We start from the raw sequence: 27,863 nt of genomic DNA, 5'->3' as shown, positions 1-27,863 counted from the left end.
TGTGTAATGAACACACAAGAGACAGGGTCTGGTTTTAAAAACTCTCTCAGTAACTCTATTTCTGTATTAATGTACAACCGTTGAAAATTACAACAATTTTTTTGTATTTTTTTCTTTTCTTTTTTTTTTTAAACGATCTAACTATCAACAGCCATTTTCCAGAAGAAAAGTGAACAATGTGAGCAAGAAGAGAGGTGAAAACAAAGAGCAAAATAAAGTGTGGGGATGAATGTATAGAGAAGAGAGCACAAGATGGGGGAAGGAGACAAAATAACTGTTAATGTTTATTTTCGTAGAGGACTGTTTGAGCATGTGTTAATGCGTGCTAATAATGCTCTGACTATGATGGCAGGTGGGTCCTGTCAGGTGTAGGAATGGATTAGATTACCCCTAACTTCATAATCTGATCAGTGGAGGTGCAAGTGTTAGATTTAACAAGGTCTGGCTCACACTGGTTTGGATATACACTAGCTGAAGACAATCAAGCAACTGAATCAGTACGACAGCATAGAGAGCCGCGAATGGGACTCAGTTATTTGGTAGTTTTACTTTGACCATAAAGACTAGCAACTATTTGCTGGCAGTAAAATCTGTAGTAGGTCAGGTTAATAACCATTAATCAAACCAAAGGAGGAAGGACGATGTGTTTATTGCGAAACATTTGTAACAAAATCAAAAAAGGTTATTTAAACAAACATTATTCTTAAGCTTTAGTACTTTGTTTTCATGAACATGCATTATATGTAGGAAAATACTGGTATCTGTTAATTCTGAGGAGTATGTGAGGTCACCATTTGTCCACAGTAAACACACCATGTACAAGGATTATGTCAGAATATTTATTATTTTGTATATTATCGTCCTGGTTGTTAATAAAGTTTGCTCAAAACAAAAGCTAGAGCAGCGACTGTGACACTTTCCAGCAAGGAGGATCACATTTCACTACTTGAGAGGTTAATTCATTAAATGTTCTTGAAATACTGCGTCACCTTTCTTATAATCAGTGTGTTTCTAACTTATTTAATTTAACCTTTTGCAGCTTTGGCGAGTTAACTGAAAAAAATTATGTGTTCAGGGGAATCCTGTAAGTACTACTGTCAACCCCTTGTCATTATGGTCTATGTGAAACCACCAAAAACAGATCCATAATCACCACTGTCTCTTTAAAGAAAATGTATTCCACTACCCACATTTTCTTTGCCTGATTAACAACAAATCTTTTTCATAATTTTACTTTTTCTGTAATATTTAATCCAGCCTCAAAGGAACAATGTTGTTGCATAACCGCTCCTATCATCAGCTGCTTCTGACATCAACAATTTGACCTTCATGATTAGATCTGTAAAGCTTCATCAAGGTGTAACCATGGTGAACTTGATGCTCTGTAGCCAAAACATGTAAATAATGTGAGCATGAGGAGAGGTCAAAGGGAGATACAATCGTGCCATTCCGTGACCCTGCAGCATTTTTGGGAGTGAGAGGAACGAAAGACAGAAACAAAGAATCAAACAAGTGAGTGTAGAGGAGCAGAAGGGGGGGGGGGGTTAGTATGACTGCACCGAGGGATGGTCATGTAAGGAAGCAAAGGTAGGAGGCAGGGAAGGGCGTTAAGGAGGGAGATGCTGGTGCTTTGCAGTCGCGAGGGAGCTTCAGGTGTCATGGAAATCCTTCAGCAGCGTGCGTCGCTTCTGCTCAGCAATGTGCATCTGGTTCTCCAGATCCTGAAATAAAAACCGACCGTTATTATTGTTGAAGCATTTACTGGGGCAGGCAGTATCTAAGTCTGTAGGCGCTTGGCCTGGGAACTGGGTGGTCACTGGTTCAAGCCCAAGCAATGACAGAATTAATTAGAGAATTTCACCTTGAACTTTATAACAGAGAAAAACAAATGTTCCCTAAAGTTTGTCTTCCTAAAGTGTGAGCCCTCTGCTCTGCTCCTCCTTTCTCTATTCTTTATAAATAAATACAATTAGATTCAAGAGGCATGCAAGCATGTGTGGGCGAACATTTTCACGTAACTAATTATTAACTAATTATTGTAATTGCCCCCCTACACACACTTCACCATGCCCTTTCCATGGCGGCGATTGGGAAACACCGGTGCAGCTGTTACCCAAACGACTAAACAACATAATCCTAATGGAGACATGAATGGCGGTATCAAATATCACACTGATCAGTCTTATAGCTCTCACCCCTCGGTCACTGGCAGTGAGCTCCCCCTCTCCTCCCACCACCGGCCTCTCGTAGCTGTCGGCCCGCTCCACCTTCCACGACAGGTTTTCAATCTCTGCTTCCAGCTGGGCCTGCTGGTACTCAAACTGGAGAGAGGGACAGTTATCAACCTTAATATAGTCACACTGTTATTCTACAATGCATGTTCTTCAGTGATGGGACAGGCGGGGAGAGATGTTTGTTCCTCACCAGTTTCTTGCTCCGGCCGGACTCCATGTAATAGGCGTAGGGGTACGTGTACTGCAGCGTGTAGCGGCACTGCAAACAGGAGACGACAAGTTTGGAAAATTCAGACTCTCAGAATACAGAAAGGTACTGTGTAATTAATTTGAATGATCTTTAACCGATACAGCCTCAATGATACAGATATGCAAAGTTATTCAGGTCCCTTTGAAAACAGACAGTGTAAATTCAGTGTGCATTACCTTAGCCAGAAGCTTTGCAGCGTTATGCAGATACTGCCAGTCGATCCAGGTTCCCAGGTTGTTCATCACCCTCTCCTGGATCTTCTCCTGGATCCTCTGGTACGTCTGAGCTTCCAACTGCAGAGACTTGTTGTGATTCTCCCACTGGTGGGGTAAAGGTAAAAACAGATTGAGGTACAGAACAATTATTTACCCTGTAGATATAAAGCTGTGCTGGATGGGAATGTGTTTGGCTATGGACGGTGGAGGATGAAATCTGTCGGATTTAATCTTCCTCAAATCCCCAACCGTAAATGTTAAGCAGTTTTATGAGGCTTTGAATTTATGGCGACTCCACGAGTTTGACCATGTTGGTGTTTTTCCTCCCTATGTGTTTTTTCTCCCACTAAATATCTTCTTTTATTTTTAGCAAAAAAGAAAGGGATTGAAGAAGCTCACCCTCTCAAAGTAGAAGAGGTATTTCTTGAGGGCCTCTCTGGCCTGAGCCTGCTGGCTCTGGTTCACTATGTCAGGGTTTTCTTTGTAGCGGCTGCACTCGTAGTATTCACTGCCGTGTGTCTTCCAGTCACCAAGACACATCCAGCAGAAGTCTTTCAGGAGAGACAAAACACACATTTATGGACATGGACTTCACAGTAAGTGACATATTTGTATCATGGAACAGACTAAAGGGTCCACTCTGTTCTGCAACTAGTCTAAACCTGCTAATATTGGCTCTGGGTTAATAATAAATATATTTTTCATTTCTTCAGAAGACTAACCACTGTTCTGTTCAACCATATTCCTTATTTAAAAAAAGGGATACCATTTGATTAATGAAGCAGAAAATAGTGAGTTATAGGTGTACTAGTAGACTTTCACTACTTTACCACTCCCTTATGACTGTCAACATAAGCCAAAGGTAAAGAAAAACAAGATATTTATTCTTATAAGTGTCAACTTTCACTAGATATAATAATAATAATAACTTGTAAGCATAGCTGGTGCTTCTTTATGTGTGACGCATCACGCAAGTAGGTGGGTATAAAGGAACGGTGCGTTAATGCTTCACTGGATCATCACATTACTTACCGTGTTTGCACTTGGAGCATTGCTGAAAAAACAAAGACACAGGAAGACGTCGAATTAGTGAACCAGAAATGTGTATTTTTTATTAATTCGAGCAGATCAGCACATAAGCACTTTTTTGTTTGTTGTAACTGCTTTGTCATCCATGAAGCTAAGACATTGACAGAGAAAAGCCCCACATGCCAGGTAACACATCAGACCAGGAGTGATTAAAGTGTCAAACTATTAAACCTGAGAACTTCAGCTGCAGAAAGACATTTTTAGCATTTTCTGTTTCAGGGAAGGGTGTTTTTCCTCTCTGACTCACCATGTGATTGCACCCCCCGTTCTTCTCAATGCAGATATTGCACTTGGGACACTAGAGGAGAACAACACATACAAAAAAAGATCAACTTAGGGTGAAAGACAGACTACAGCAGATTATTACAGACCAGTGAAAAGTTTTGTGTCAGTGCGTCCAACCTGAGTGTCTGTGTACAAAACTACAGTTCTTGTACAAGCATGTTGACACACTGGTGCTTGTGAATGACTGTACATGCGTGTACACTTAAAGCTCCATCTTACATCTTTAGTGTGAGCGCTGATATAGTTTGCCGTCTCCGAGTCATCCGCACATTTGGTCAGCCACTTCCGGATTGTTGCGCAGTCCGTGGGAGCGTGGTACATCTGACGGCATTTGAAACTGACAGAGAAAAAACATTTGAGAATTAGAAAAGGCAAATTTCAGATAATATGTTGAAAGAGGTGGGTATATATTTTGCTGCATGATGATGTATGTATTATTAATTGTGTACAACATGTTTTTTGTTTAACTATTAGAATATCTGAAACATCTCTTTTCTAAAATTGTGTTTGAATTTTATTTGGTTTGTCTTCTTGCAAAGAAGGAATATGTTATTCTGTATGTGCAGGAAGGTGTTTGTGGACAGTGGTTGTGTTTATTCCAAATTAACTAAAAGCCAATAAACATTATATTAAAAGGTTAGCTATTTTAGTTATGGTTAAACCGCACCGGTCACTAAAATATGCACAACCAGCTGTGTGGCCATCTGTCAAAAGGACCTTTTCCTTCAACCCCTATTCATTAGTTTTTATCTAAGGCTTGGATCTGATTTCCTTTCTCTTGAACTTGCTCCAAGAATGTGACTTCTCCTTGGACTGGATGAGACAGCACAGGATATTACATGGAAAGAGGCTGCACATGAAGCTAACTGCTTAGGATAACAAATGACATTCAGAGTCATTAAGATAATTTAATACAACCTTTCCAAAGTTGAACCGAAATAATCTGACCACAGTTAAACAGTAGCACAATTAAATACAGTAGATTGTCGTGAGAAATGTTATGTTAAAGTTGTGCGAGTCCTACCAGAAGACTTCACTGCAGCGGCTACATTGCACCCTGCGCGCCCGTGGCTCCTGCACCTTGATCACCATGGGACAGTCTGCACCCGGACACAACTGCAACTGGAAGTGACTCTGATGGACAGAAAGCGAGACGTAGAGTACATTAAAACATAAACAGGTCACTCATTGTAGCCATGCCTCATACCCCTCTATTTCAGCCCTGTTCCTGAAGTGCTGAATCAGTCGCTTAAATTTGAGGGGACCTGAATCTGGCCACGCCCCTTTGCAGCATCATGCATGAGAAGTTTCTAATAGAGATACTCAGCTAAACGCTGCCGTGATTAAACCCCATATGTTCAAAACCACATCAAGCGTTATTTCTGAAACACTTCTCAGTGACATTATATGTATTATATATACAACAACTCTAAGTCCCTCCTGCAGACATCCTGCTGAACACACAGACACACAGAGGTGCTATGGAGGGGATTCAGCTCGCGACTGTATATTGCGGATGATAGATTGGGATGTGTCACGTGGGCGGAATGTTGCCAGGAGTTCAATGTAAAGCCAGCCCACATTTCGGTTATGATGTCATATCTGGATCAGCTCGTTTGTACCCCCGTTTTTTAGAGATGTGGGTAAGGAGGAAAAGAGAGAGGGTTGTATTTTCACTTCGTGAGTCTACTTATACACCCGGGACACATATTTATGTATAAAAGACAGCAAGAAGTGCATTTTCCATGATAGGGGATCTTTGATGCTGTGTCAAGGAGAATCAAAAAGTCACAAGGTGCTTAGTTTTTGTCTCATTCTCACTCTTTCCACATGCCTCTGACGTGTCATTTGCTATAAATGCAGTCATTGACGCAGCATCTGAATAAACAGATCCAGCGCACACACACCTCGACGTAGTCTCTGAAGAGGTAGCGTCTGTATTTGTCCTTCAGCTCCTCTCCTGGCAGCAGCGGCAGGACGAAGTCTTCTGGCATCTGCAGGGAACATTCCTGAGCCATACACGATATACCTGAACACACACACACACAAATTCATTACTAAGAGTCCCGAGTATAGTACGAGGTAAAACATACACAATGCCCTACAAAAGGCAGCAGCTACTGTGTTTCTGTTCTAATGTAACATTAAACTGCAATCATCATTCTAACTTGGTTTGTGAAAGAAAGTTCCTCCGGTTGGGTTTGGTTTCAGCCGGCTGGATTCTAGTGTTACATTGACCCAGAAACGTAATCAGGTTCATCTGTCATCATAAGCGTGTCCTTGGTGCAGCTGATAGAGAAACACTTACCAGGCTCTGAAGGACTCCGTTACATGGACGGACTTTATCCGAGAGCACTGTTAGAACACACAAGGGGTGCTGCATACAGATAGGCTCCCACTCGCACACACACCTGTGCTCCCAAAGCATCAGCTAAAGGACAGGAAATCCGGCACATGGTATGGCATATCATTTTTTTCTACAGTACCACAGATACCCAGCAAGAGCTGAAGCCTACCATGCAGAGACGGGATCTGATCCTTCCTAAATGGTCCAAAACCATGGTCAAACCATACACTCCATCACATGCACTATGCATCAGCCAATCGGCTTACTCCCTCAGTGCGAAGTGGACCCAGGTATTACTGAAAAAAAATACAACTTTTTCATTTCTATCCTGGTTCCAAAGTAGTGGAACGAGCTTAGCGCTGGTATCAGGACAGCAGAAAGTCTACAAATCGTCCCTCGCAAACTGAAAATCTGACTTGTTCCTCTTGCACCGTGGCCACTTAGATTGAGTTAAAACAAACAAACAAAGAAAGCACTTTAAGAGTTTAACTCGACAACGGCCTGGCTTGTTTGAAGTGAATATGTCAGCACTTTGTTATTCTTAGTTTGAATCTTGATGCTTTATTGCACTTTGGATAAAAGCGTCAGCTAAATGTAATGTAAAAGAAGACTCGTTCACATACGTGTCCCACCTGCTCTGACAAAGGAAGATGAAGAACAACAACAACTTAAAGATGGAAACAAGTGCAGCTGCAGCATCACCTCAGCTCTTGTTTTGTGTTTAGTACATTCAATATGGCAAATGATGTTATTTCACTGGCATTGGCAACAACCAATACAAATCTTGGATTGTGTCACTCCCTCAATATGCTGTACAAAATGTATAACTGATCTGTGTACACTCCCACACTCCCATCTGCTCTCTTGCTGACACAGGCACACGTTCTCCCAGAAACACATGCATGCACTCAGTTATAATCATTGGTATGAGGAAAGCCTGCCAGGAGTTATTAAATGCTCATATTACACCTTCCTCCCCTTCAGAGTCCCATGGCCCAATTGGATTGTGAACACAGAGGCGTAAACAAATATAGACCAGTGCACAAATATCCAAGTGTGTCTGTCATTAAAAAAAGTATGATTGAGTGACTGATAAAGCCCCCTTCACCTAAATACCATACTGCAAAACCCTGCTGCTCTGGCAGTAAACCATAACCCAGAATAAACTTCCAAAGGAATCAGAGGCTGACACCGTGATGAAACCCGGAGCGGAAAAACACACATCAACACATAAACACAAGACCAGGCACTTGGGAGCTCACGTCAAACAAAGTGTGACTCACCCACTCTAATAGCAGCTTTGATGACTACACAGACACACACAAACACACTCCGCTCACCCACTCCCAGGCCATCTTTGACCAGGACAGTGCAGTGCTGTTCCCAGCATCCTTTGCAGAAGGAGTGCTGGCAGGGCAGAGCCAGCAGGGCGTCTCTCCGTACGACCTGTAGACACACACCACACTGGAGGGACTGAGGGGGCTGAAACACACAAACACAGAAATCATGAACACGCCGTCAGACACACACACTGCACCGGAGAGCTAGAGGCCTTCACACTTGGAACATAAAATATAATAATGAACATTATAATTAGTAACATGAGAGCAATATATTAGTAATATTATTATACAAGTGATGTATTGAAAATGTTTTTTATACTTAAAATATGAAATGATAAACAAAATTGCCACCAATTAATTTGTTATTCAAGAAAATCAACAACTGATTTTCTTTTACTCCTAAGGTATCCTCTGATACAAGAACAACTAAATATAAATTTCTTATTTATTTTATTATGACACAATGTTTAACAGTGCACGCCCTGAAAGCTTTTACTCAAAGTTATTCTTGCCTTGGTCTGTATATATAAATGATATACAAAACCTGATTAAAGAAGGTATAATCAAAGCTGGTGAATAATATTTGGCTCATTATTGCTTATGGCCTGTTACTCACAGTGACTGTTCTGCAGGTGCTGCTGGGCTGGACCAGAGCATCTGACATCAGCAGAGACGAGTTGGACTTGTATCTGTGGAGAACATAGAAAGAACCAAGGATGAGAGGCCGAAAAATATAACACTGCAGCACGAAGAAAAGGAGAGATAACTCATATATACAAAACTAATAAGGTTGAAAAAGCGAGGAGAAGGAGGCAAATAAATAAATGTAGGACTAAAAATGTTAAAAAGGGAAGACAGGGAGAATGAATAAAAAAGGCAATAATTAAAATCAAAAAAGGTAGGAGTCTGGTGCGGCAGAAGAGACATACCTGTCCAGTATTTGTGTGATGTGCCAGTGCAAATGCACCAGGACCAGTTTTGCTACCGCTGGTACAACCTGAGAGAGAAAGAGACAAATAGAGGTCGCTGAAATGTTGCTTTACTGACACCGGAGTGACTTGGCTGTTGAAATCAGCTGATCAGTAAAGACGCACAGCTCGCATATCCCCAGTTTGCCTCTTTTCAATGTAATAGAATAATCTGACTCTTTTTTCCTTTAGCAGAACAAAATGCTTTGTGATTGAAACTCTGCTGTAAACATGAAAATAAACAGAGTCAATGAATCAAAGAAATAAATACATTGCTCTCTTGGGTTTTTGTATTATATAACACAAAACACAACTCCTCTGGGAGCTGCTCAGTTCTGCTAACAGAATGCTGTAGTTGCTGTGCAGTTCCTGTGTGTATAATGAGTAATTATGGTCCAGTGTGAAGTAAGGTGTTTACTGCAGAACAGCATGTAGACTCAGCAAGGTTACCCTGAACCGATAGGAGGAAAACAAACTAAACAACAGCCTGTCCAAACCAGACATTCAGACGTTTCTACAGTAGGAAGCACAAAGATACTGATAAAACTAACGATGAATCTTCAGCGCTATTCATTTTGTCCCATGACAGCGTGGCGATGAGCCATCATGCACAAAACAGCATTCTGGACATGAAGCAGCTAAATTAAATTCAGGCATCATTATTAAATTATTACATATTTGCTTTCCACACAGTCAAAATGTCTGCTGTAAGGACAAAAAAAAGGAGATCTGCATGATTTTACATCATGTTTCATTTAGCAAAATGGCAAAATGAAAAAAAAAGCATTAAAAATATATCTTGCGTGAATAAAAACAAACACATTTTAAAGCACCTTGTAAGTGTTAATTTTAAATTCTGCTTTTGCAAAGATGATTCAGAATCACACAACACGGCAACAGACACAAGCTCACCTTCAGTGCAGCAGCCACAGTGTTCACCTCCTCTATCAGCACCCGCTGACTCTCTTTGTAGGTCAGACAGGTGAACAGGTACTCCTCGGGGTCGAAGGAGTCAGCGCCCTGCTGCTCCACATCGCTGGCCACGCCGATATAGTAGTCCTCAATGTCGGCCTGATCATCATCTTCTCCTCCATCGTCATCATCATCATCTCCCTCGTCTTCAAAGTTCACCCCAAAGTCTTCCTCATTGCTGTCCGACGCCTGGCTGTTCATGTCCACAGACATCCAATCGATAGGATCAACCACCCGGACAGGTAGACAGCTCGCCTACCTGTCGGTGGTCTGATTGGCTGAAATTGCTTGTTTAAAGCTCCAGCTCTGTTTTTCTCCTTATGCGGCGCTAAACCGGCTTGCGTCACTGTTCCGAGACACACTGCCTTCCCGTCTGCCCGAGGCGCGTAGAGAGCGCGCTCAGCAGCAGCGGAAGAAGCAGAAGAAATCACACTCCCCGTCACTCATTTGGAAAACTGGTAACAAGGAGATCTGAAGAGAAAAAGGATTGAAAAGTTCAACAGAGGTGTAGTAAGGTACGGTGTAATGAAGGAAACATCTAATGAGTGGTCAAAGTTGTTGATAATTCACTCATTATACATTTTTACTGAAAGGTAATTCAGAAACTTGTGATTTATAATATAAATTTGTACATAAGGATGAAAACGCTAGTTTACTAAGACTCAAAAAAACAGAAGCAGCATATCACATGTTAATGTTGGAATTATTCCTCCCTTTTCACCCGGCTAGTCACTAAGCCTAGAGTGTTTCTAGTTTTACACACACAACATATTTATTCTAGTGAACACAACTGTGCCAGTGGTGCTCCGAAACCACCTGCTACTGTGTGAAGAATGACAACATCTGTTTTTCTGTTTTGTTCTGACTAGAGATAAACTCCCTTTCAGGGAGAACAAAAAACAACATATTAACAACAAATGATGTTTGTTAAAACATATATTTATTTATGACTCAAATTCGACACTTGTTTAATATATTCTGTTTGTATCCAACATGTTCTGCTTCTGGGATACACAAGCTACCAGCAAGTTGTTGCTAAACGTTTGGCAGTGCTTGCTTCATCTGTTTTTCCTACTTTGCAGTTGACCTTTTAATACAGATTATGTCATATCAGAATCAGCTTTATTTGCCAAGCTTGTGTGGAAATATAAGGAATTTGATTATGTTAAAGTTACATTTCCAAATTGTGTTTATTTTGACCATGTGCTCTGTTGACAAACTATCTTCTAGCTGACTAGAAGATGAGACAGTCATTATCTAAAAGACATGAGGTGGACTGGACTCGGTCCAAGGTGTCTCAGCATGTACAGTCAATCTGATCTCAGCCACACACACCCTACTCACCATTTGAAATGCTGCTCTTCTATGCTATGGACATTTAAAAATCTGATGTATTACCCACTTCCAAACAATTACAGATTTCTCTGCATGCATCTCTTTATGTGGTCTATTTGTCTCAATCCTACTACACTGTAGAACAGAAAGTACAGAACTGCTCAACACGTGTGCAGCACAAGGCACGGGTTAAGGCTTTTAAACTAGGTTTACAAGATTAGCTGAAGATGCGCTAACCTTGGGAATGACGGACACAGACAAAATGTGTATATAGTTAACATTGTGACCAACTGGGAAGTAAGATTTAACACATGCATGCAAAAGCATAAAACAGTGTAGCAATAATTAATTCCTGGATTGATAATAGAAATGTTTGTATATTGTAGAAGAACACATCTTTACATGTCTCCCTAAATAATCAAATCCAGAATGTAATATATTTTGATATACACAGGATCTTTTTCCCCAAAATAATTAAGTATGCAATTTGAAAAGGAAAAAAACACTGAACATCATCTTTGTACATGGATATATTGTACATGCCTGATATTGTCTTGTTTTACCCTAATATTACCCAGCCCATTGACAGGGAATCATATTCCCCTGAATGTAAGACTACATTGTGAAAAGTAAATTGCCCAGGCTTGCAAATCGTGTTTCCTTGTCCAAATGGGGTTTCCCTTACACACAGACTTATAACAGTCCTATTGTTTTTGTCCGAATGTGGAAGGGAAGCTTCTCTATTCTCCTTGCCAACACTTGCCTCTCCACCATGTTTCACGGGCTACAGAATCCCAATAACGTTAAACGGGTAGAATGTTTCGTAGAAGATTCAAACGTTGACACCATATAGGCTATGATTCTGATATGCAATTTGTATGCACTATGTGTACAAAGAGACACCGGGTCAAAGCCGTTTGCTAAGATAGGCGATAATTTGTGACGTCGCATATATCAACCTGAATTTTTTTTAAAACAAGCCGGGAAAGCCTGCCAGCCGGCGGGGTCCCGTAGACAGCCCGGCGATAGACGGGTGTTCGCATTCCGCCCGGTAAGAGCTAAAAATAGGCACCAACTGGGTGACACACATCTCGCTAGGCTAATGTATCACAGCGACTCAGCACAGGTTTTGATAACACGTCTTGGGGGATGGGAAGTGAGCGGTGCTAGAAGCGATAACGCACCAGTCAAAATACAGATTGTTTTTTTGTTGGACCAGTGCATTTCACTAGTGTGACTTCAGTGCGGTTATTAAAACCTGAGAGTGAAATCCACAAACAGGATGGCCAATTTACCGTTAGCCGGGTTAGCTTTCTGGCTAGCGTGCTTGCAGTTTATTGAGCAGCGACGTGACGGCTTGCCAAACCCACGAGTTTCACGAGTTAAATTGTTGGGTATTATCAAAGCAGACCAGTGAAAAACTTTCTCTGGAAAAAGTTAGTTAGTTTTTTTAATTTGCAACATAATAGCTTTCCCGGTTAGAAACCCCTTTATCTCCCGCTGTATCGCCGCCGCCTCTCGCCCACTCTAGTCCGGGGATTTAGATGTAAACAAGGCCCTCTGCAGCTCAGTATTTAACACACACATTTATACAACTGATGCAAACATTTCATCTAGTTTAAGACGGCAATGTTTACCTCCAGGAGAAGCGTCGGCTCTGCCCGCGTTGACAACCAGGACTGGTTATTGTGTGGGGAAATCCACAGAGCGATTTACACTCCGACCGCTGGGCTGGTAACCGGAAGACCGATGGTACAGAGATACTTATGCATGACGTCACTTCCCTTCATATAGCCGATTACTGCACTTCTGCTGTTCATTAATAACTAAACTGTACTACAGGAATGGACCAATTTATAACAAATTGCTAAAATACATACCGATACAGTACACGAATTAAGTTACATTTAAATATCCCCTTACAACAACCAGGAATTATCTTCAGTTAGGATTAAACCATTTATATAAAGAATGTATGTACTTTTTATTTTTCCAGTGTACAGTAAGTGGGTTAGGGTTAGGGTTAGCTATATGATACAATACAATAAACACAGTACTAGGAAACAGCATTAGGTGTGTTGGAATTCCCTATGCTTTACACATACTGGTACTGTCATCTTGCAATGACAGTTGCAAAATAAATGTTACATTTAACTTCATGAAATGACACATGAATGTAATCCCCTTGTATTCTGTCTTTGTAATATTTTAAGATCGATATATAGTATATATAACATGCAGCTAAATCTAAGGGTCTCTGGTCACTTGTACTTTTCTATCAAATTTAACTGTTTAATATTACATGAATGTATGTGAATACTTTACAGTTTAGACATTATAATACCACCATCTGCCCCTAGACTTAGACAAATACACTTTAAAAAAGGAAGCAAACATGGAATACAATTCTGTTGTTTCTTCCACTTTTTACTGGTGATTTTAACATTTCTTAGAAAAATTACAAAAAACTTTTCACTATTAATATACAGCCATCGTCTGCTGAGGACAAAATAGTATAGAGGAAAAAAGTGTGAAAGAGATGACTAAGAGGCTGGTTCAGGATACAGCAGAAACACTGAATCACTTTGGATGTAGCAGCCGAACAAGTAAAGAGTGAAAAAGAGGAAGTACAGAAAGCTTGGAGAGAAATCAAGACAGACAGTGTTTGAGCTAAGAAATCGTTACACAAAATGTTCATGTTTAAATCTCAAGAGAAAATGTTACATGGTTGATGTGTGCACAGAAGCAATGCAACCAAAACATGGCTGGTATTGCAACTTCAGGAAAATATAATACTAAATTGTATCAGCCTACTCAGAGTACAGTCCAGTGAGGAACAAAAACTGTGGTCAAGTTTGTCATCGAATTCCTGGAATCAGATGAAATGAAACTGTAGAAGGTAGCTGAGGCACCAATAACCTGTATTGACTCAGTAGTGTTGTTTTTAGATGTGGTTTTGTGTTAACTTGCACCACAAGCAATCAATTAAATTCTGCATAAGCTGCATATATCGTTAAATGTGCTAAACTGAGGAGAAAAACAGTGCCAACCAGGTTCAACCGTAGCATTGTACTGATCGAGTTTTGGAACACACCCCTTTCATTCTCACAAGGGCGCTGTGAGTACCACATTGTAAGAACAATTCCCTCTTCCCATATTCATGTTGACTTAGTGCTTTCCAATGCAACCTCAGAGCACCTTTATGCACAGAGCACAGGTCTGAACTTGTTGGATTTGATATTCACCTTGCCTCTTACCCCATACAAAAATATAAAAATATGAGTTCATATGGAATAATGCACATGGTGGTAAAGACAGAATGGGGATTAATGACCGTATTATCACCAATGGAAGAGCCTTTTCCAGAGTAAACAAAACAAGCTGTTTTTCCTGAAGGAAATGTAATCAACCTTGATTTGGTAAACTCAAGTGCAGTTTTTTTTTACCTCAGACATCACACTTTCTCAAATGGGAACATATGTTTCTCTTGTCCTTTCTTTTCTCGTTTTGTCTTTGCTTTCCTCTTCAGTCCGCTCATGCTCCCCCCTTCCTCTTCTGCTTGTTTGTTCTGAGGCCAGGACATGGCCAGAGTCTCAGCCGCTGTCTTATCTGAAGGACTTTCACCCTCATCCCCCTCCTCATCTGAAGAAAGCCCAGCGGCCTCCTCCCCTTGAAGAAGACCCTGGTTCAACTTTCCGTAGCGCTGTTTGAGTTTTTCTTTGATCTGGAGCCCCTTCACCAGCAGAGTCCAGTTGGAGATCACCCTCTTTTCTTTTTTCTGGAAAGTGTAAGAGGAAAAACTGTGACGTGGTGTTTTCATAATAATAACAATACATTTTATATATAAAAGGCGCCTTTCAAGGCTCTCAAGGTCACCGTACAAGGTACACAAAACAAAAACAGAACACCAGCACAAAAACAAGACATTATAATCAATTAAAACAGAGGACGTGTGATGTGATCAGGGCGGGTATGCCACCAGAGACATTTTTGGAGACGTGATTTGAAAATGGAGAGAAAGTCATTATTCCGGATGTCCGGTGGAAGGGACTTCCAGAGGCGGGGTGCAGAGCAGCCGTAGGCTCTGGACCCCATGGTGGTTAAGCGGAAAGATGGTGCAGTAACTGCGTGAACAAAGAAAGTAATTAACCTCTACTCATCAGTCACACTCACCTCTCTGTCCTTCTGTTTCTGAATCTCCTGTTCTTCCACCCAGGCTGCTCTGAGAATCTCCTCATGCTCCTCACACACAACGTAACCATCAGTGCTGAAACACACAAACATAAATAATACAGGTCTTTATTCACCCTACATTTATTGCGTTTTCACAAATGTTTTTTAAAAAATCATACAAATTACAGCAATTACATAAATAAATCTGGTATAATTGTTCAGCAGTTTTTACAATATATGTCGTCAAAATAAACCAATGATACCTTGCTCATTATGCACATTATAGCTACAGTTTGCGGCTGATGAAAGATAAGGCTGTGAAAGATCAGGGAACACGCTTCAAAAATGTTACGTGTACAATGCTATGAGAAACTACTTGCAGTGCTACCAAACTTTTTTCATAACATAAAAACATCTAAAATCACAAACAATAAAAACAGTTAGAATAAATGCAGTGAAGTTGTAAGGCCCTGATACTGGGATTGGAATAAAAACCCTTATACACTCCTGAACTGATCACCCCCCCTACTGTCTTGTGTTTAAAGAGGTTTCTCAGTGTTGCCTTACACAGCGTGTGAGTATCCTCCATGGAAATCAAAACCCGTGACGGCAGGGGCGGCGTCCATTTGCAGCTTCCTGGCCACGCGGTTCAGGTTGGGCAGCCTGAGGTGCACACAGCCCACTGGCAACATACAGGGCTTGAACAGGTAGACATTACCGTACTCATTACGGGGAACCTGAAGGCAACAGACAACATGTAAACTAATTAATACTTCCCTCATTTGAAATCTCTTCCGATATTACTGGATGTCTTTCTAATGCATGATCCGTTTTATCTGCTGTAAATATTGGCTTCTAGAGTAAAGCCATTTCTTTACAGTTATCATTCCAGTCCGTAAAGGCATTTACCTTCCCATCCACAGCTAAAGGCGGCTGGTAGTCTTCAGTCTGCCATTCTCCAAACAGAGCCAGGTCCTTCTCTTCTGTCTGCCCGGACGCCATCCTGGCTTTACGGGATCTATTAGAGAAGCCTTTCACCATCTGGAGGAGAGTGAGACAGCGGTTATACACACTGCCTCTTTATCTACTCAGTTCAATCTTCAAAACACGGCAAGTGAGTTCCTTTAAAGCAATATGTGAAAATTGTGTCTAATAAAGGCTCACTGGCTGAAATATTAAATTGCAGACTCAGTTAAGGCTCTTGCTGCCAGCTATTTTGTCTCTTCAATCAGTGTACTGATCAAATTAAGACCAATTTAATAGAATTATTGCTTCCCGGGTTATTCAATGGATTTGCAGCAAAACATAATTGTATTATACAAAAGTGTTATTGATAATATCTTAGTTTTTTTTTGTTTTTATATAACTTTGTTGAATGTGTTTTGCATGGCTTTGCACTCAGATCCATATCCAGAGGCAATACCAGCTTTACAGTACAATAACTCAACATCAGTGTACAACTATAGTCACTTGCAGGAAAACAAGTATGTTTACACTTGAAACTATAATATAGTACACTGTAGGAAAGGAAAATACTTTGTTTTGTTACCAATAACATGGATAAGTGTATGTCATTTTCACAGCTCAAATCGACCAGAACTTGTTCACCTTAGGGAATGGTTTATGACTATTGGTCAATCTGTTTAAAATGCATTTAGACAGTGTGTGTTTACATTTAAATAACAACATTGTGAGTTTTCATTTTGAAATAAACCGTTCTTGAAGTTGTTCCTCTTATTTGGTAACATTTGTCACATATCATGACAGCTGAAATGATTGGTCAAGAGGGCAGAGTTTTATACAGAAACGATGAAATAAATTAAATAAGGGAAGTGATGGATAGGGGAAAAAACAAGCAAAAAAACAGACATGAGGGAAATGTTCTCTCTCACCTTATATGGCTCCTCTCCTATCCTGACAGTCCGTGCTTCTTTTAGCCAAGTGTCTTTGGAATGGAGGGAGTGCACACAATCCCTAAAGAGAACAAAATAATAATAAAAAAAACATACATGTTTCATTCTGAAATGATTATTTGACGATTTATATTATCTTTTTGCTGTATTTGTAATTAAGTACAAAAAGGTAACACACATTTAGAGCAGGTGTGATTTAAAGCTAGCCGATTACTATTAACATGTGAACAACACAGCTTCATGCACATTACAGTTTAACCAATCAAACAGCTCCACCAGGTGGACACTTAGGCACAGCCACAATTAATTCAGACACGCAGGTTATGGTATGCAGTCTCTGTTCTTCCAAATCACCCGGTTTAAAAAAAGGAGTGTCCTTCAGACTAAAACTGGGGCAGCTGTGATTGTGGCAGCTGTGGCGCAGTAATTTACTTTACTGATCATCGGATCAGGGGACCAGGGAAGCACAGGTTCAATCCCACCTTGACCGCCACTGCAGTCAGCATGCCAATGTGTCCTTGGGAAAGACACTTCACCCTAAATTGCTCCTCTGGGGATTGTCCACAGTATTTAACGTACATGTCTTATTTATGTTAACTGTAATGTAAAGCGTTTGAGCACTTGGAAAGCGCTAACATAAATACCATGAATTATTATTATTATTATTAAAACGGTCTAACATCCCACTGACCAAAACTTGAGATGCATTCAGGTGCTTCTTAAAAACTCCTATAATAAAACATTTTAACATTAATGACCAGGACTTGGTATTCTACGGAAAAGTGTATTACCTGTGGAAAACCAGGAAAACTATTTTTTTGTTCTTACGGTAGACTAACCACTGACTGATGTGAACATATGTGCAAATATGTAGAAACAAATAAAATGCCCGAAAAATGTCTGGATTAACGGCCAGTTAAACAACTGACTCTATACCTTTCATATGAGATCTCCAGAGTAACATCTTGTGTGTGTTTCAAATTCAAACCAAATAAGGCGGCATTGCTTTGCTGACTGTTTTGCTGACCTGGAGTAGACCGGCTCTCCCCTGCAGTATCCCAGTACAGCGGCAGTTGCAGGGTGGATGGCGTCGTATTTCAGCAGGTGTCTCGTTAGGGCGTATAGCGGGTGGTTCTTATACTCGGCTATTGAGACTGGCAGAGGTTTTTTCAGCAGCCTGCTCTGGAGCTGCTCCACAGAAACAAAGTAAGTAAAACAAAGTGTTAGAAAATAAGATGGAGGATGAATGTGATTTTAAAAAACCCTCCTTTTTCCACCTTCAAACACATTGCACGTCTTTCCCATCACACACTTTCTCCCCTGCTGAAACCCTGATCTAGAGTTGCCCCCCTTCTTCGGGAATTATCCCAAAACACGACAAACAATTCATTAAAATAAAATCATAGAACCTGGAATCTCACCTCCTTTTCTTCCTTTTTGTCCCTTTCATCTTCGGGTCCCAGGAAAGGCCCTAGTGTTTCCTCCCACCAATCTTCATCCACCCGCCTCTTCCTGGACGTCGTTAACCAGGTGGGGTCGTACTTCCTCCCCAGGTCCTTCACAAAGCCGTGCCCGTCCACCGCCACCACGTACGTCATCGGCGTTGTTGCGGTCTGTGAGCAGAGGTGAGGCATCTCGACACCGTGCTCTATGTGTACACAAACCCAGGATGACGTTTTCTCCAGAAACACCTCCAACCACTCGTCTGCTCCAGGCCCTTTTGTCTTCTTCCCTCTTCTTTGCTTTATGCTGCTGCTCGTAATTCCCTCTTCTTTTACCTCATCTTCCTCCCGCTCATTTCCCTTCTCCTTCTTCCCCCCTCCACTACTCCTTCTTTTTGGAGCTGCAGTGTTTTTGCTCTTCCCTTTCCCCTTTGTCCCCTTTTTGGATTCAAACCCTCCCTCTGACTCCTCACTGTCTTCCTCACTGGTCGCTTGAAATTCCTCCTCATCACTGAGCCCATCCTTCTCCTTTTCCTCGTCGCTGTTACTTTCTTCCTTGTAGGTGACTTTTGAGGCGATGCTGCGGCGTTTTGAGTTCTTTGGCCTCTGCCCTCCAGATGTTATAGTCTTCTCCTTTTCCTCCTCATCCTCTTCCTTTATTTTTATAGTCTTTGCTTTCTTTCCTCCCCTGCCTCCCTTGGTAATCCCAAGGGGGATTCCAGCTGGTCTCTTGGTGCCAGGAGAGACCTTTGACTCAGGAGAGGAGTTCTTGGATGTATCCTGGCTTGTGTCGTGCTTTCCTGGGGTACATGTAGATGATCCAGCCCCTTTACCCTGAAGAGAAGACAGTGAGGCTTTGACAATGAAAATAAGCATAAAAGACCAAATACTAGGGATGCACCGATTGCGAAAATGTCGGCCGATGTTAAGAATAACAATTTTTACTGATGTTTTACTATTTAAACTGTAATAGTAGCATAAGGCAGCCTGTCCCTTTAAGAGAGAGAGTGGGGGATAGTGTGTGCATGTGTAAGAGAGAGAGAGAGGTTGAGCGAGCCATAGTAAGTTTCTGGAAGTTAACGGGAGTAGCAGCAAGTATAACAAAGTCACAAATATAAACGACGGCCTCTCAAGAACACTGAATGATGGATTTAATTTACCAATCCTGCAGACACCCGCTACAAGGGGCGGAAGTCCTGCAGCACGCAGTTGGCAGCAGCAGCTCCTCACAGAGGAGAGGAGACCCCCCCCGAATGACTTTAAAGTTATGGCAGACCCACAGTCACTGATAGAATCCTTCAAAATGATGCCCTGATTTAAGATTTGGTCCGTCAGATTTAAAAATAACGACGCTAATGCGACTTCTCCCGGTCACATAGTAAAAACATAAACATCGGCGACTGCCATCGGTGAAGTCACCTTATTTGACCGATGTGCCGATTGTGGTAAATAGGGCTAACATTGGCCGATGTCTCACCGATGTATCGGTGCATCCCCAACAAATACCAGCATATATTGTGTAATTATTCAGTAATAAACACCCAGTGGCAATATGATTCATACATGACTAATAAAAGAGAGGGTATTTTTTATGCAACACAGCAGTTGTGTTTATCATGACTTTTAGTTGTTGGCCATCCAACTGATTCTTTGAAGCATGAAAGTAGAGGACCGAATTGTCTTTACATTAAAAGTCATTGGCACAGTGTGGCTGCAGTATTTACTTCAGTGTCCTCTGAAGGGCTAGATAACAGATTTACATACCTTGGCTGATGGTGGTTTGAGAGGAATCGGCTGCAAAGAAATAACCAATCGGCAGAAGAGCTGCAGAGACCTCAGGACCAACAGGAACATCTGCAGCAATCACAAAGGAGCAGAATTAGTTATCCACTTAACTTTTTATGTTTACTCAAAGGCTAAAAAATAATTGGATTATTCCTGAGACAAAATACCAACATGAGTCATCTCCTGGTGGTTTCTGCCCGACAGACTGGCCAGACGTCTTTCCAGCAGTGCCCGGGGGTCTGGACGCTCCTCACAGGGAAGACTGGGGTTGAGGGTGAACGTTGCTCTAAACCTGGTTAAGGGAAGAGTGGAATAGAAGAAAAAATGGAAATAGGAAATACAACGACGATTACACATAGGTATACTTACTTAGAAGGTGACATTCTTACACCTTCTGATGTTAAACAATAGCTTTAGTTTTATCATTTAGTCAGTCAAACACACACCATTTGAGCAGTCCAGAGAGGTAGTTTTGGTCGATGCGTTCCTTGGCGACCATGCTGTAGTGTGTGGGCAGCAGTGACAGAGTGATGGCCAGCAGGTCGGGTTCACTGCAAAGACTGCTGCGGAACATCCCGCCAGCTATCAGGCACATCAGGTGGACCTAATGGACCAATCAGACGACGGCAATGACCAAAAGCTTACTGTACCGACTTCAATTAAGGATTAGGAGACAGATAGAAGAATTATATGGATGCAATTTGTGAGTTTTTACCTTGTGTGTATCTATCAGCACGTCCTTCTTCAATTTGTTCATCATCCGCCTCAGATACGTCTCAAACTCCGCCTGCCTCTTCTTCCTGGACAATGCGAAAATATGATTATTAGTAAAACAGACGGACAACTATCCATAGTAGGACTTAACCATTTAAAAAAATAAGTATTGCCATTATCATGATCTGATATTGATATTGCAATACGATATTGGTGGGAAAATCTCATTTCCATACAAAACTTGTCGTTTGTTGAACCAAATTAGTTTTTAAAGCCTGTAGAGTAATTTGTAAGTGGGGACTTTTCTGCGGCACTACATAACTTATTTCAGAATTTAATTTTGACATATATTTTGCCCGTAGCAAATATTAAACCGTCTTTGATTCGGATATCAAATAGTTCATATTGCGGTAAAAAAAAGATGCAATGTGTAGGTTTCAATAATTCAGACCTTGAAATAAATACTAAAATAATCAGTTTCATATGGAGTCAATCTACTGAGACCTAATGCGTTTTTGTAAATAAAGTACTGTCATAGAAAACTAATGCTTTTGAACACACAGATCCTAGCTAAAGAACATAACTGTGTTTAGCTGTTTTCACACAACACAAAGGTCCACTTACTTTTTCCTGATTTCTGGAGTCTCAATTTCTATCTCAACGTCCTGAGTGGGCAGGACAGGCTCTGACGGTCCAACTGGACCCAGCGGCCCAGACAGCTCTGATCAAAACAGAAACACTGAATTATTTTGTCATTTCAGTTTCCCACTGTCCTCCCCAAATGTGTAAACAATATTTTCCAGACTTTCTCACCTTTGGATAGAAAAGAATTAAAAATGCACTGTTTTCTTCTGATCTCTCACTTACCCTCCACGTCCTCCCAATCGTCATCTTCTTCCTCACTGTCCTCCTCCTCTTCCTCTGTTTTCATGATGTTCATTGTAATGGGAGGTGCTGCTGAAGTCAACATTTTACAGTCATCCTCACTGTCAGTCTCCTCTTTCACTGGAGACTTGAAGTATTTGCTGGTTTTGTCAGCGGTGGCTGTTTTGGATGTGTTGGAAGAACTCTTTCCTGCTGCTCGTTTTGTGGAGGAACGTGGTTTGGGTTGGACCTTCGTCTTGAGCTCATCCTTTTCCTCTGTGATGCCATTATCTTAAAAACACACAGAAATAGTTTTAGGATACAGTGATGGGGTCATGGTTAAGACTGAGACTGGTTTCAAGTCTTTCACTTCACTATTTTTCTACCCGTATATAGTTGACACATATGCACACATAATACAAATGTTCCTATGATATCAATCTTACAATAAAATGTTTCCTGTTTTGATAAAGTGGAGCACAGATGTGTATGTGGACCAGCAGATCCACTCCAGTAGCCATGCATTTTACTCACATACGCACCTGCACTCAAGCTGCTCAAAACGTTTTCTGGTGGCAACAACAGCTATATGCATGAATACAATTCAAATACTGAAAAAGCATTATATGTTTTTAACCATTGAAGACCCCCTAAATGATCATTTTGACAGTTCTTGATGAGAACCACACACTGTGGTAATATTAAGAATATTACATTCTCAAAAGAAGCTTACCAAATGTATGAATAATTATTAATTCAAGTGCTTTTTCAAGTCAAAATGTAGGAAAATGCTTTTTTCCGCTTATTAAAGATGGGGAGTTTCTGTTTCGTGTTTGAAAAAAAAAAGACATCTAAAGACATTTAGACCATGGACTTGTATTGACAGTTATTATTATAGAAAACATGTTCACGTGTTGTATTATGATGTTTATTCAGTCATTGCCCTATCACCCACAACAATTCAACGCAGTGAGACCTCCAGTCTGCAATGACAATCAGATATAAGCTATATCATTAAAACCATATCAAACCGTATGGATTCAGCAGAACACCTGTTAATTCTTCTAAAATAAAAACTTTATTTCATAAAGCTCTGGGTTTCACACACACACACACACACACACACACACACACACACACACACACACACACACACACACACACACACACACACACACACACACACACACACACACACACACACACACACATCCTCTACTGTCAGGACAAGCAGACTGACTGCTTGATTTACAATCAAGAGGTTTCGTTAGCAAAAAAATGTTGGTTTCCCATTCATTTTTTGTTGCAAACTTCACCCATCCATAGCAGCACAAAAGTAGTGGTGGGATAAATGCATAAATCCCGACTTTTCATACCTGGATCTTTCTTCTTCCCTCTCGCTTTGGCTCCGCTGCTCTTCTTCAGAACCTGCTTCAGTTTCTTTGTACCGGCCTCTTTCTCTGCTGCACCCCCTCTCCGCTTAGCCATGCTGTCGGTTTTTGTCAAATAGAAATTGCTTTATTTAAACTATAAATGTATTTTGGTAAAGTTTATACCGGCGGAAGTCCCCAAGCTCTCCACATGGTGTTGTAAAAGGCTAGGCAAACAGCAGTTATCCAACAATTCACTCTGCAGCTTTCATAACAAGAAACAGCACTTGGAGGCAGGACTTTGACGTCACTTCCGCTCCTTCTTCTTCTTCTTCTTCGGCGCTTGTTTTCCTGGAGGTCTAAACTGTCAACGTTGACTGGAGAGTAGCATGGCTTTTGCTGTACAAATACTGTATTTACAACAAGGCTAAGCAAGTACATTTAAAATCTGTACATAAAATACAACCTGATCATTGTGCTGTAGATCATTCAATTTTGTATTAACAATGTATCTCTTTGTTTTCAGATTGCAAATTGCATCAAATTGTACTTTGAATACCAGTAACACAAAACAACACAAACCTTTTTCCAATCTGTTCCCTCCCCTTACCCTATTCATATTTTACTACAGATATAAAAGTGGGTAAATAAAAATATTAATAATATCAAACTAATAGTAAAAAAAACTGCATTAAAAAAAAATTGTAATCAAAATAGAGCAACATTCTCAACTTTTTTCGATTGTGAAATATCTCACAGCTCGTGTATCTTGCAGTTGGAGTCTTATTAATATAATAAACCAGGAGATGGTGGTCTTGAATATCTGATTAATTCGGTTATTTATATGCCTTTTCTTTTTACATTTCTTTCTTTATATCACAATATGACTGAACATGTTTATAGACGTGTGTATGCATGTAATTGATTTTTAATATTTTCATGTTATGCTCTTCATATTTACCTATATCACTTATATATGTTCTGTATGTGCTGCTATGTTTACTTTGATTTGATGTATATTGTCCTTTTATCAATAACAAATTAAACAACTAACATCTCACAAATGTCATTAATAGTTTTTATTAAATGATTGTAATACCACATTAAGGACAGTGAGGGGCAATATTGTGCAACATTATGGAGCTCAACCTTGACAAGTCGCAGTACTCGAGTATTTGCATTAAAACCTACATACATCAGGTTTTTATAAAAGCGATAACCATGTCTTCAGGGGGGCACATAACCATAGGTCAAAAAAAGTGTTTGTTAATTTTTAGATTTAAAGCCTTTAGCTATAGGCATACGTAATTAGTTCAACACAACAACAATCTAATCACTACATCCACAATATTAGAGACTGCTAGAGTCAAAGGACCATACCAGATTATGAAAAATTCTGTTATGTTGGGTGTCATATAAAGTTTACATAAAGCAATGCAAAACCTCCAGTAGTCATTTACAGAGCTCAAGGTCAGAGCCCCAATCACATGCCAAAAATGAACTCACACAAGTGACAGAATATCATTTATGAGGATTTCAAAACTGATGGAATTTTCAAAAGTCTTATATGTCCATGATTTGTCACTTTTTTATATAAATGTTTATTTTTGAGAGCTTGGAAGATTAAAGACAGAAGAGCTAATGCTGTATCAGATGTGTCAGACACTCTATTGCTTGTGCTCTATTTGACTTAGTGAATGTATTGAGCTATGTTTCTGTGCTTTCATGGATAATATTGCGACAAGCCTTTTCACTGATGGGATTCAGTTCTTTTTATGAAGGTATTATGAATAAAGAGTGGCTTTTTTATCAGACTGCAGCATCACAGTGTCTCGGTCTCACCTCTGAAACCACAACAACTTCCATTTGACTCACATCAGATTTGCGTGGGTTTCCTCACAACTATGTCAGGAGGCCCTCAAACTCATTTGTCTCAAGACATCAGTATGTGGCTATAGTAATCTTCCACCCTGTGCATGCTGGGATACTCTCTTCATCCCGTGGGACACTGAATAAGAATTAAGTGGGTAAAAGACCATGACCGAATGACTTCTTGCGACGAGTCTGTGTGATTCCCCTGCCACGAGTTCTGCCTCTTGAGTCTGAATCAATTCATTTCATTTCAATTTAACGTTCATTCTACTCTGATGTGATCCGTATCGATCATGTTGAGTCTCTCTGGCAGATGTGTGTGTTTCACTTCAGAGAGCTGTCTGTCAGCTGATACAGTTACAGACAGCTTCAGACTGACTTGCTGCAGTATGGAGGCCTGGTGGGACCATTTCTGTCATGAGTGTGCATAAAACATGAATCCATACATATGCATACCCACTGCATGCACACGCATAAATGAATGCATGTTTATTATGTGTGCAGTGCATGTGCATCCATATTTCTGTGACAGATTTCCGCTTCATGGTCTCCTGGATGTGTGCATGCATTTAATGCCTTCTGTGAGCATGTAGGCTCCCGAGAGTGCTTATACATAAAGTTGTGAGTGTGTGTGTGTGTGTGTGTGTGTGTGTGTGTGTGTGTGGGCGTGAGTGCGTGTGTGTGTGTGTGTGTGTGTGTGTGTGTTTATGTGAGGTGAGAGAGCTTAAGTCCATGGTCCAGTGGGCTGTGTTCCCAGCGCGGTGCATGGCTTCCATCCCTATATGAACCATCAGTACAGTCAGATAGGAATAAAAAGCCATACAGCGCACTAGGCATTAGGAAGACTGGATTTTAAGAGCAAGGACACATCCACGCACGCACACACACACCACACACACAAAAAAGCAAGTGATTAAAATAAAACCCCTGGGGGCTTCAAAACTGGAAAATGGGAAAACAGCAGGTGAAGGAAATTGACATCCAGGGAGGAAGAAAGACAGCTAGGCCCTGTATACTGAGTATACTGGGAATAGTGCATCATACTGGGCCAAGGACTGTCCAGAGGGCAGTGGTGTGTGAGTCAGAGGGAGAGCATGTGCAGCTTCATCAACGATGAGTGATGATGCCGATGCTGAGGTGTGGCAACAGGTGTGGCACGGCTTTTCATCCCCAAAGTGTTGTCTCCAAAGCAGCTAGATTTCCAACTGAGCAGCTCTTGGCTCATTGGGACCAGAGAGAGCCGGTATAAGACTTTGTCTAAGAATTTGAAGAATTTTGAGCCTGTTAACCTTCACAAGCTGCCAAGTTTTGGATGTTTCGGCCACAAAAATAAAAAAATGTATTTCCTGGTATTTCCTTTTTAACCTCTATCTATTCCTATTATACTCTTATTCTTAACTAAAAGTACATCCCTTTTCCCTACCTTGAGATTTTCCAAGGGCACAAATAAAACAGGTGGTTAGCACAGAAGAACAAGTGTTGTAATCTATAATGTACATACCTGTTCCCTTAAAGGAGGGCTAAACCTAGAAAAGAAAGGGCAAAAATCTACATTGAAAAGTGTAACAGTGTCTACAAAAATGCACTAATACATATACATAGGACAAATATTGGCTATGTAAAGATGTTATCAATTAATTAATTTTGGTCCAATTTGGTTTATTTTGAAACATACTCTCGAGAGGCACTTTGCACATATTCTAAAGTGATGTCAATTCTTTAAAAAAAGATGTAAACATGATTTTCTGTTTTGAAAAAGATATCACTCCTGCGCCACCAAGAATTCAGAACAAAATCAGGATTTGTTATCAGTGTAAATCTTACTGTTGTATTTAACCTTAAAAATAAATAAAATTGCTCTTCAAGAGGGGAAGAGGGGTCAACTATTTCTCCAATGAGCTCAGTAGCACCTGTTGTTTGGATAGAGACATGTTGCAAACTTAACACATTTTTACCAAACCAATTAAAAAAAGAGAGAAGGATGATTTCACAGACCAACTAGAATCAAGAATCACATATTTGCAGTCGATCAGTCAATATTTTGTACCTGAATAATGGAACTAAGAAAGCACATTTTAAGGCATGTGAGATAATCAATAAAAGGGAACACTGTGAGAGTTAAGTGCAATATATTTTTTTAAATACAAAATGATCCCTCTACCTGAAATAGCCCACATACCCTGCCCTGTATTCCTGGTCCTTATAAGCTCCAGGAGAGACTTGGAAAAGGATAAGTATTGGATTTAAACTAGAAAAGAACCCCCTACATGTCTAAAGTAGGTATTTTATTGTTGTTTCATACAGAATAAAACCATTCATGTCGCCCCTTTAGAGGCTTCACAACTTCAAGGAGCGGATATGAAATAAATCCAATTACCGAGCTGTCAATCAAGACGCTAATTAGTGCGACTCCGGCAGACTAAGTGGCATCAAAGCTGGAAATTCAGAATAGAGTCGGCGAGACAGACAAAGAAAAACAAAATAAATAATCACACAAAAACGGGTCAATTCGTCCCTGAAAGCATATCAATTACCGCAAATAACCCTCCTCGGACGCTTCCTCGCAAAACCTCTACACTGGCTGCTGCTATTTCTGGATCACAGACGAGCAGCTCGTAAAAAAATAAAATTTAAAAAACGATGAAAAGGAGCGAGCATCCATGCATCCGAGCCGGGACACCGCGGATCCTCC

General features: G+C 40.6%; 2 protein-coding genes across 3 annotated transcripts; both read right to left on the bottom strand.

Annotated features, from left to right (window-relative positions):
- Positions 1-27: 27 nt before the first annotated feature.
- On the bottom strand, positions 28-12,798 carry arih2 (ariadne homolog 2 (Drosophila)). Its single transcript, XM_063894754.1, has 15 exons — positions 12,676-12,798; positions 9,644-10,174; positions 8,693-8,760; positions 8,380-8,452; positions 7,761-7,902; positions 5,981-6,102; positions 5,098-5,207; positions 4,293-4,410; positions 4,036-4,086; positions 3,732-3,753; positions 3,099-3,250; positions 2,661-2,804; positions 2,425-2,493; positions 2,196-2,321; positions 28-1,721 (listed from the first exon to the last, which is right to left on the bottom strand). Exons 2-15 carry the CDS (start codon positions 9,914-9,916, stop codon positions 1,650-1,652), a joined length of 1,542 nt encoding a protein of 513 aa, XP_063750824.1. The 5' UTR covers positions 9,917-10,174; positions 12,676-12,798; the 3' UTR covers positions 28-1,649.
- A 209-nt stretch (positions 12,799-13,007) lies between these two features.
- xpc (xeroderma pigmentosum, complementation group C) lies at positions 13,008-23,578 on the bottom strand. 2 transcript variants are annotated; one of them, XM_063894970.1, is made up of 14 exons: positions 23,306-23,578; positions 21,933-22,220; positions 21,690-21,786; positions 21,067-21,151; positions 20,798-20,955; positions 20,523-20,643; positions 20,331-20,420; positions 18,546-19,400; positions 18,152-18,312; positions 17,104-17,185; positions 16,121-16,252; positions 15,779-15,948; positions 15,212-15,305; positions 13,008-14,816 (listed from the first exon to the last, which is right to left on the bottom strand). In XM_063894970.1, the coding sequence occupies exons 1-14, from the start codon at positions 23,415-23,417 to the stop codon at positions 14,493-14,495; spliced, it is 2,769 nt and encodes a 922-aa protein (XP_063751040.1). In that variant the 5' UTR covers positions 23,418-23,578; the 3' UTR covers positions 13,008-14,492. The 2 variants fall into 2 exon arrangements, with proteins under 2 accessions (XP_063751040.1, XP_063751048.1); XM_063894978.1 differs by lacking the exons at positions 21,933-22,220; positions 23,306-23,578 and adding an exon at positions 21,879-21,893 and having other exon boundaries at positions 13,009-14,816; positions 21,690-21,804.
- Positions 23,579-27,863: the final 4,285 nt, after the last annotated feature.

This window comes from Eleginops maclovinus, chromosome 1 (assembly GCF_036324505.1).
Source record: "Eleginops maclovinus isolate JMC-PN-2008 ecotype Puerto Natales chromosome 1, JC_Emac_rtc_rv5, whole genome shotgun sequence".
Taxonomy (NCBI): domain Eukaryota; kingdom Metazoa; phylum Chordata; class Actinopteri; order Perciformes; family Eleginopidae; genus Eleginops; species Eleginops maclovinus.
The sequence above is the reverse complement of the archived record's forward strand: the minus strand, read 5'-3'. Positions and strand labels throughout refer to the sequence as shown.

What these genes read in the sequence shown, in the direction of transcription:
- xpc (XM_063894970.1), bottom strand. Translation starts at nt 23,417, where the DNA reads ATGGCTAAGCGGAGAGGGGGTGCAGCAGAGAAAGAGGCCGGTACAAAG. An exon ending in CTCTCTGGACTGCTCAAATG is followed by an intron (nt 20,644 to 20,797) that starts GTGTGTGTTTGA and finishes TCCCTTAACCAG; the next exon opens with GTTTAGAGCAACGTTCACCC. An exon ending in ACCACCAGGAGATGACTCAT is followed by an intron (nt 20,421 to 20,522) that starts GTTGGTATTTTG and finishes TGATTGCTGCAG; the next exon opens with ATGTTCCTGTTGGTCCTGAG.
- arih2 (XM_063894754.1), bottom strand. Translation starts at nt 9,916, where the DNA reads ATGTCTGTGGACATGAACAGCCAGGCGTCGGACAGCAATGAGGAAGAC. An exon ending in CTGTGGCTGCTGCACTGAAG is followed by an intron (nt 8,761 to 9,643) that starts GTGAGCTTGTGT and finishes TTTCTCTCTCAG; the next exon opens with GTTGTACCAGCGGTAGCAAA. An exon ending in GCACCTGCAGAACAGTCACT is followed by an intron (nt 7,903 to 8,379) that starts GTGAGTAACAGG and finishes TGTGTGTTTCAG; the next exon opens with CCCCCTCAGTCCCTCCAGTG.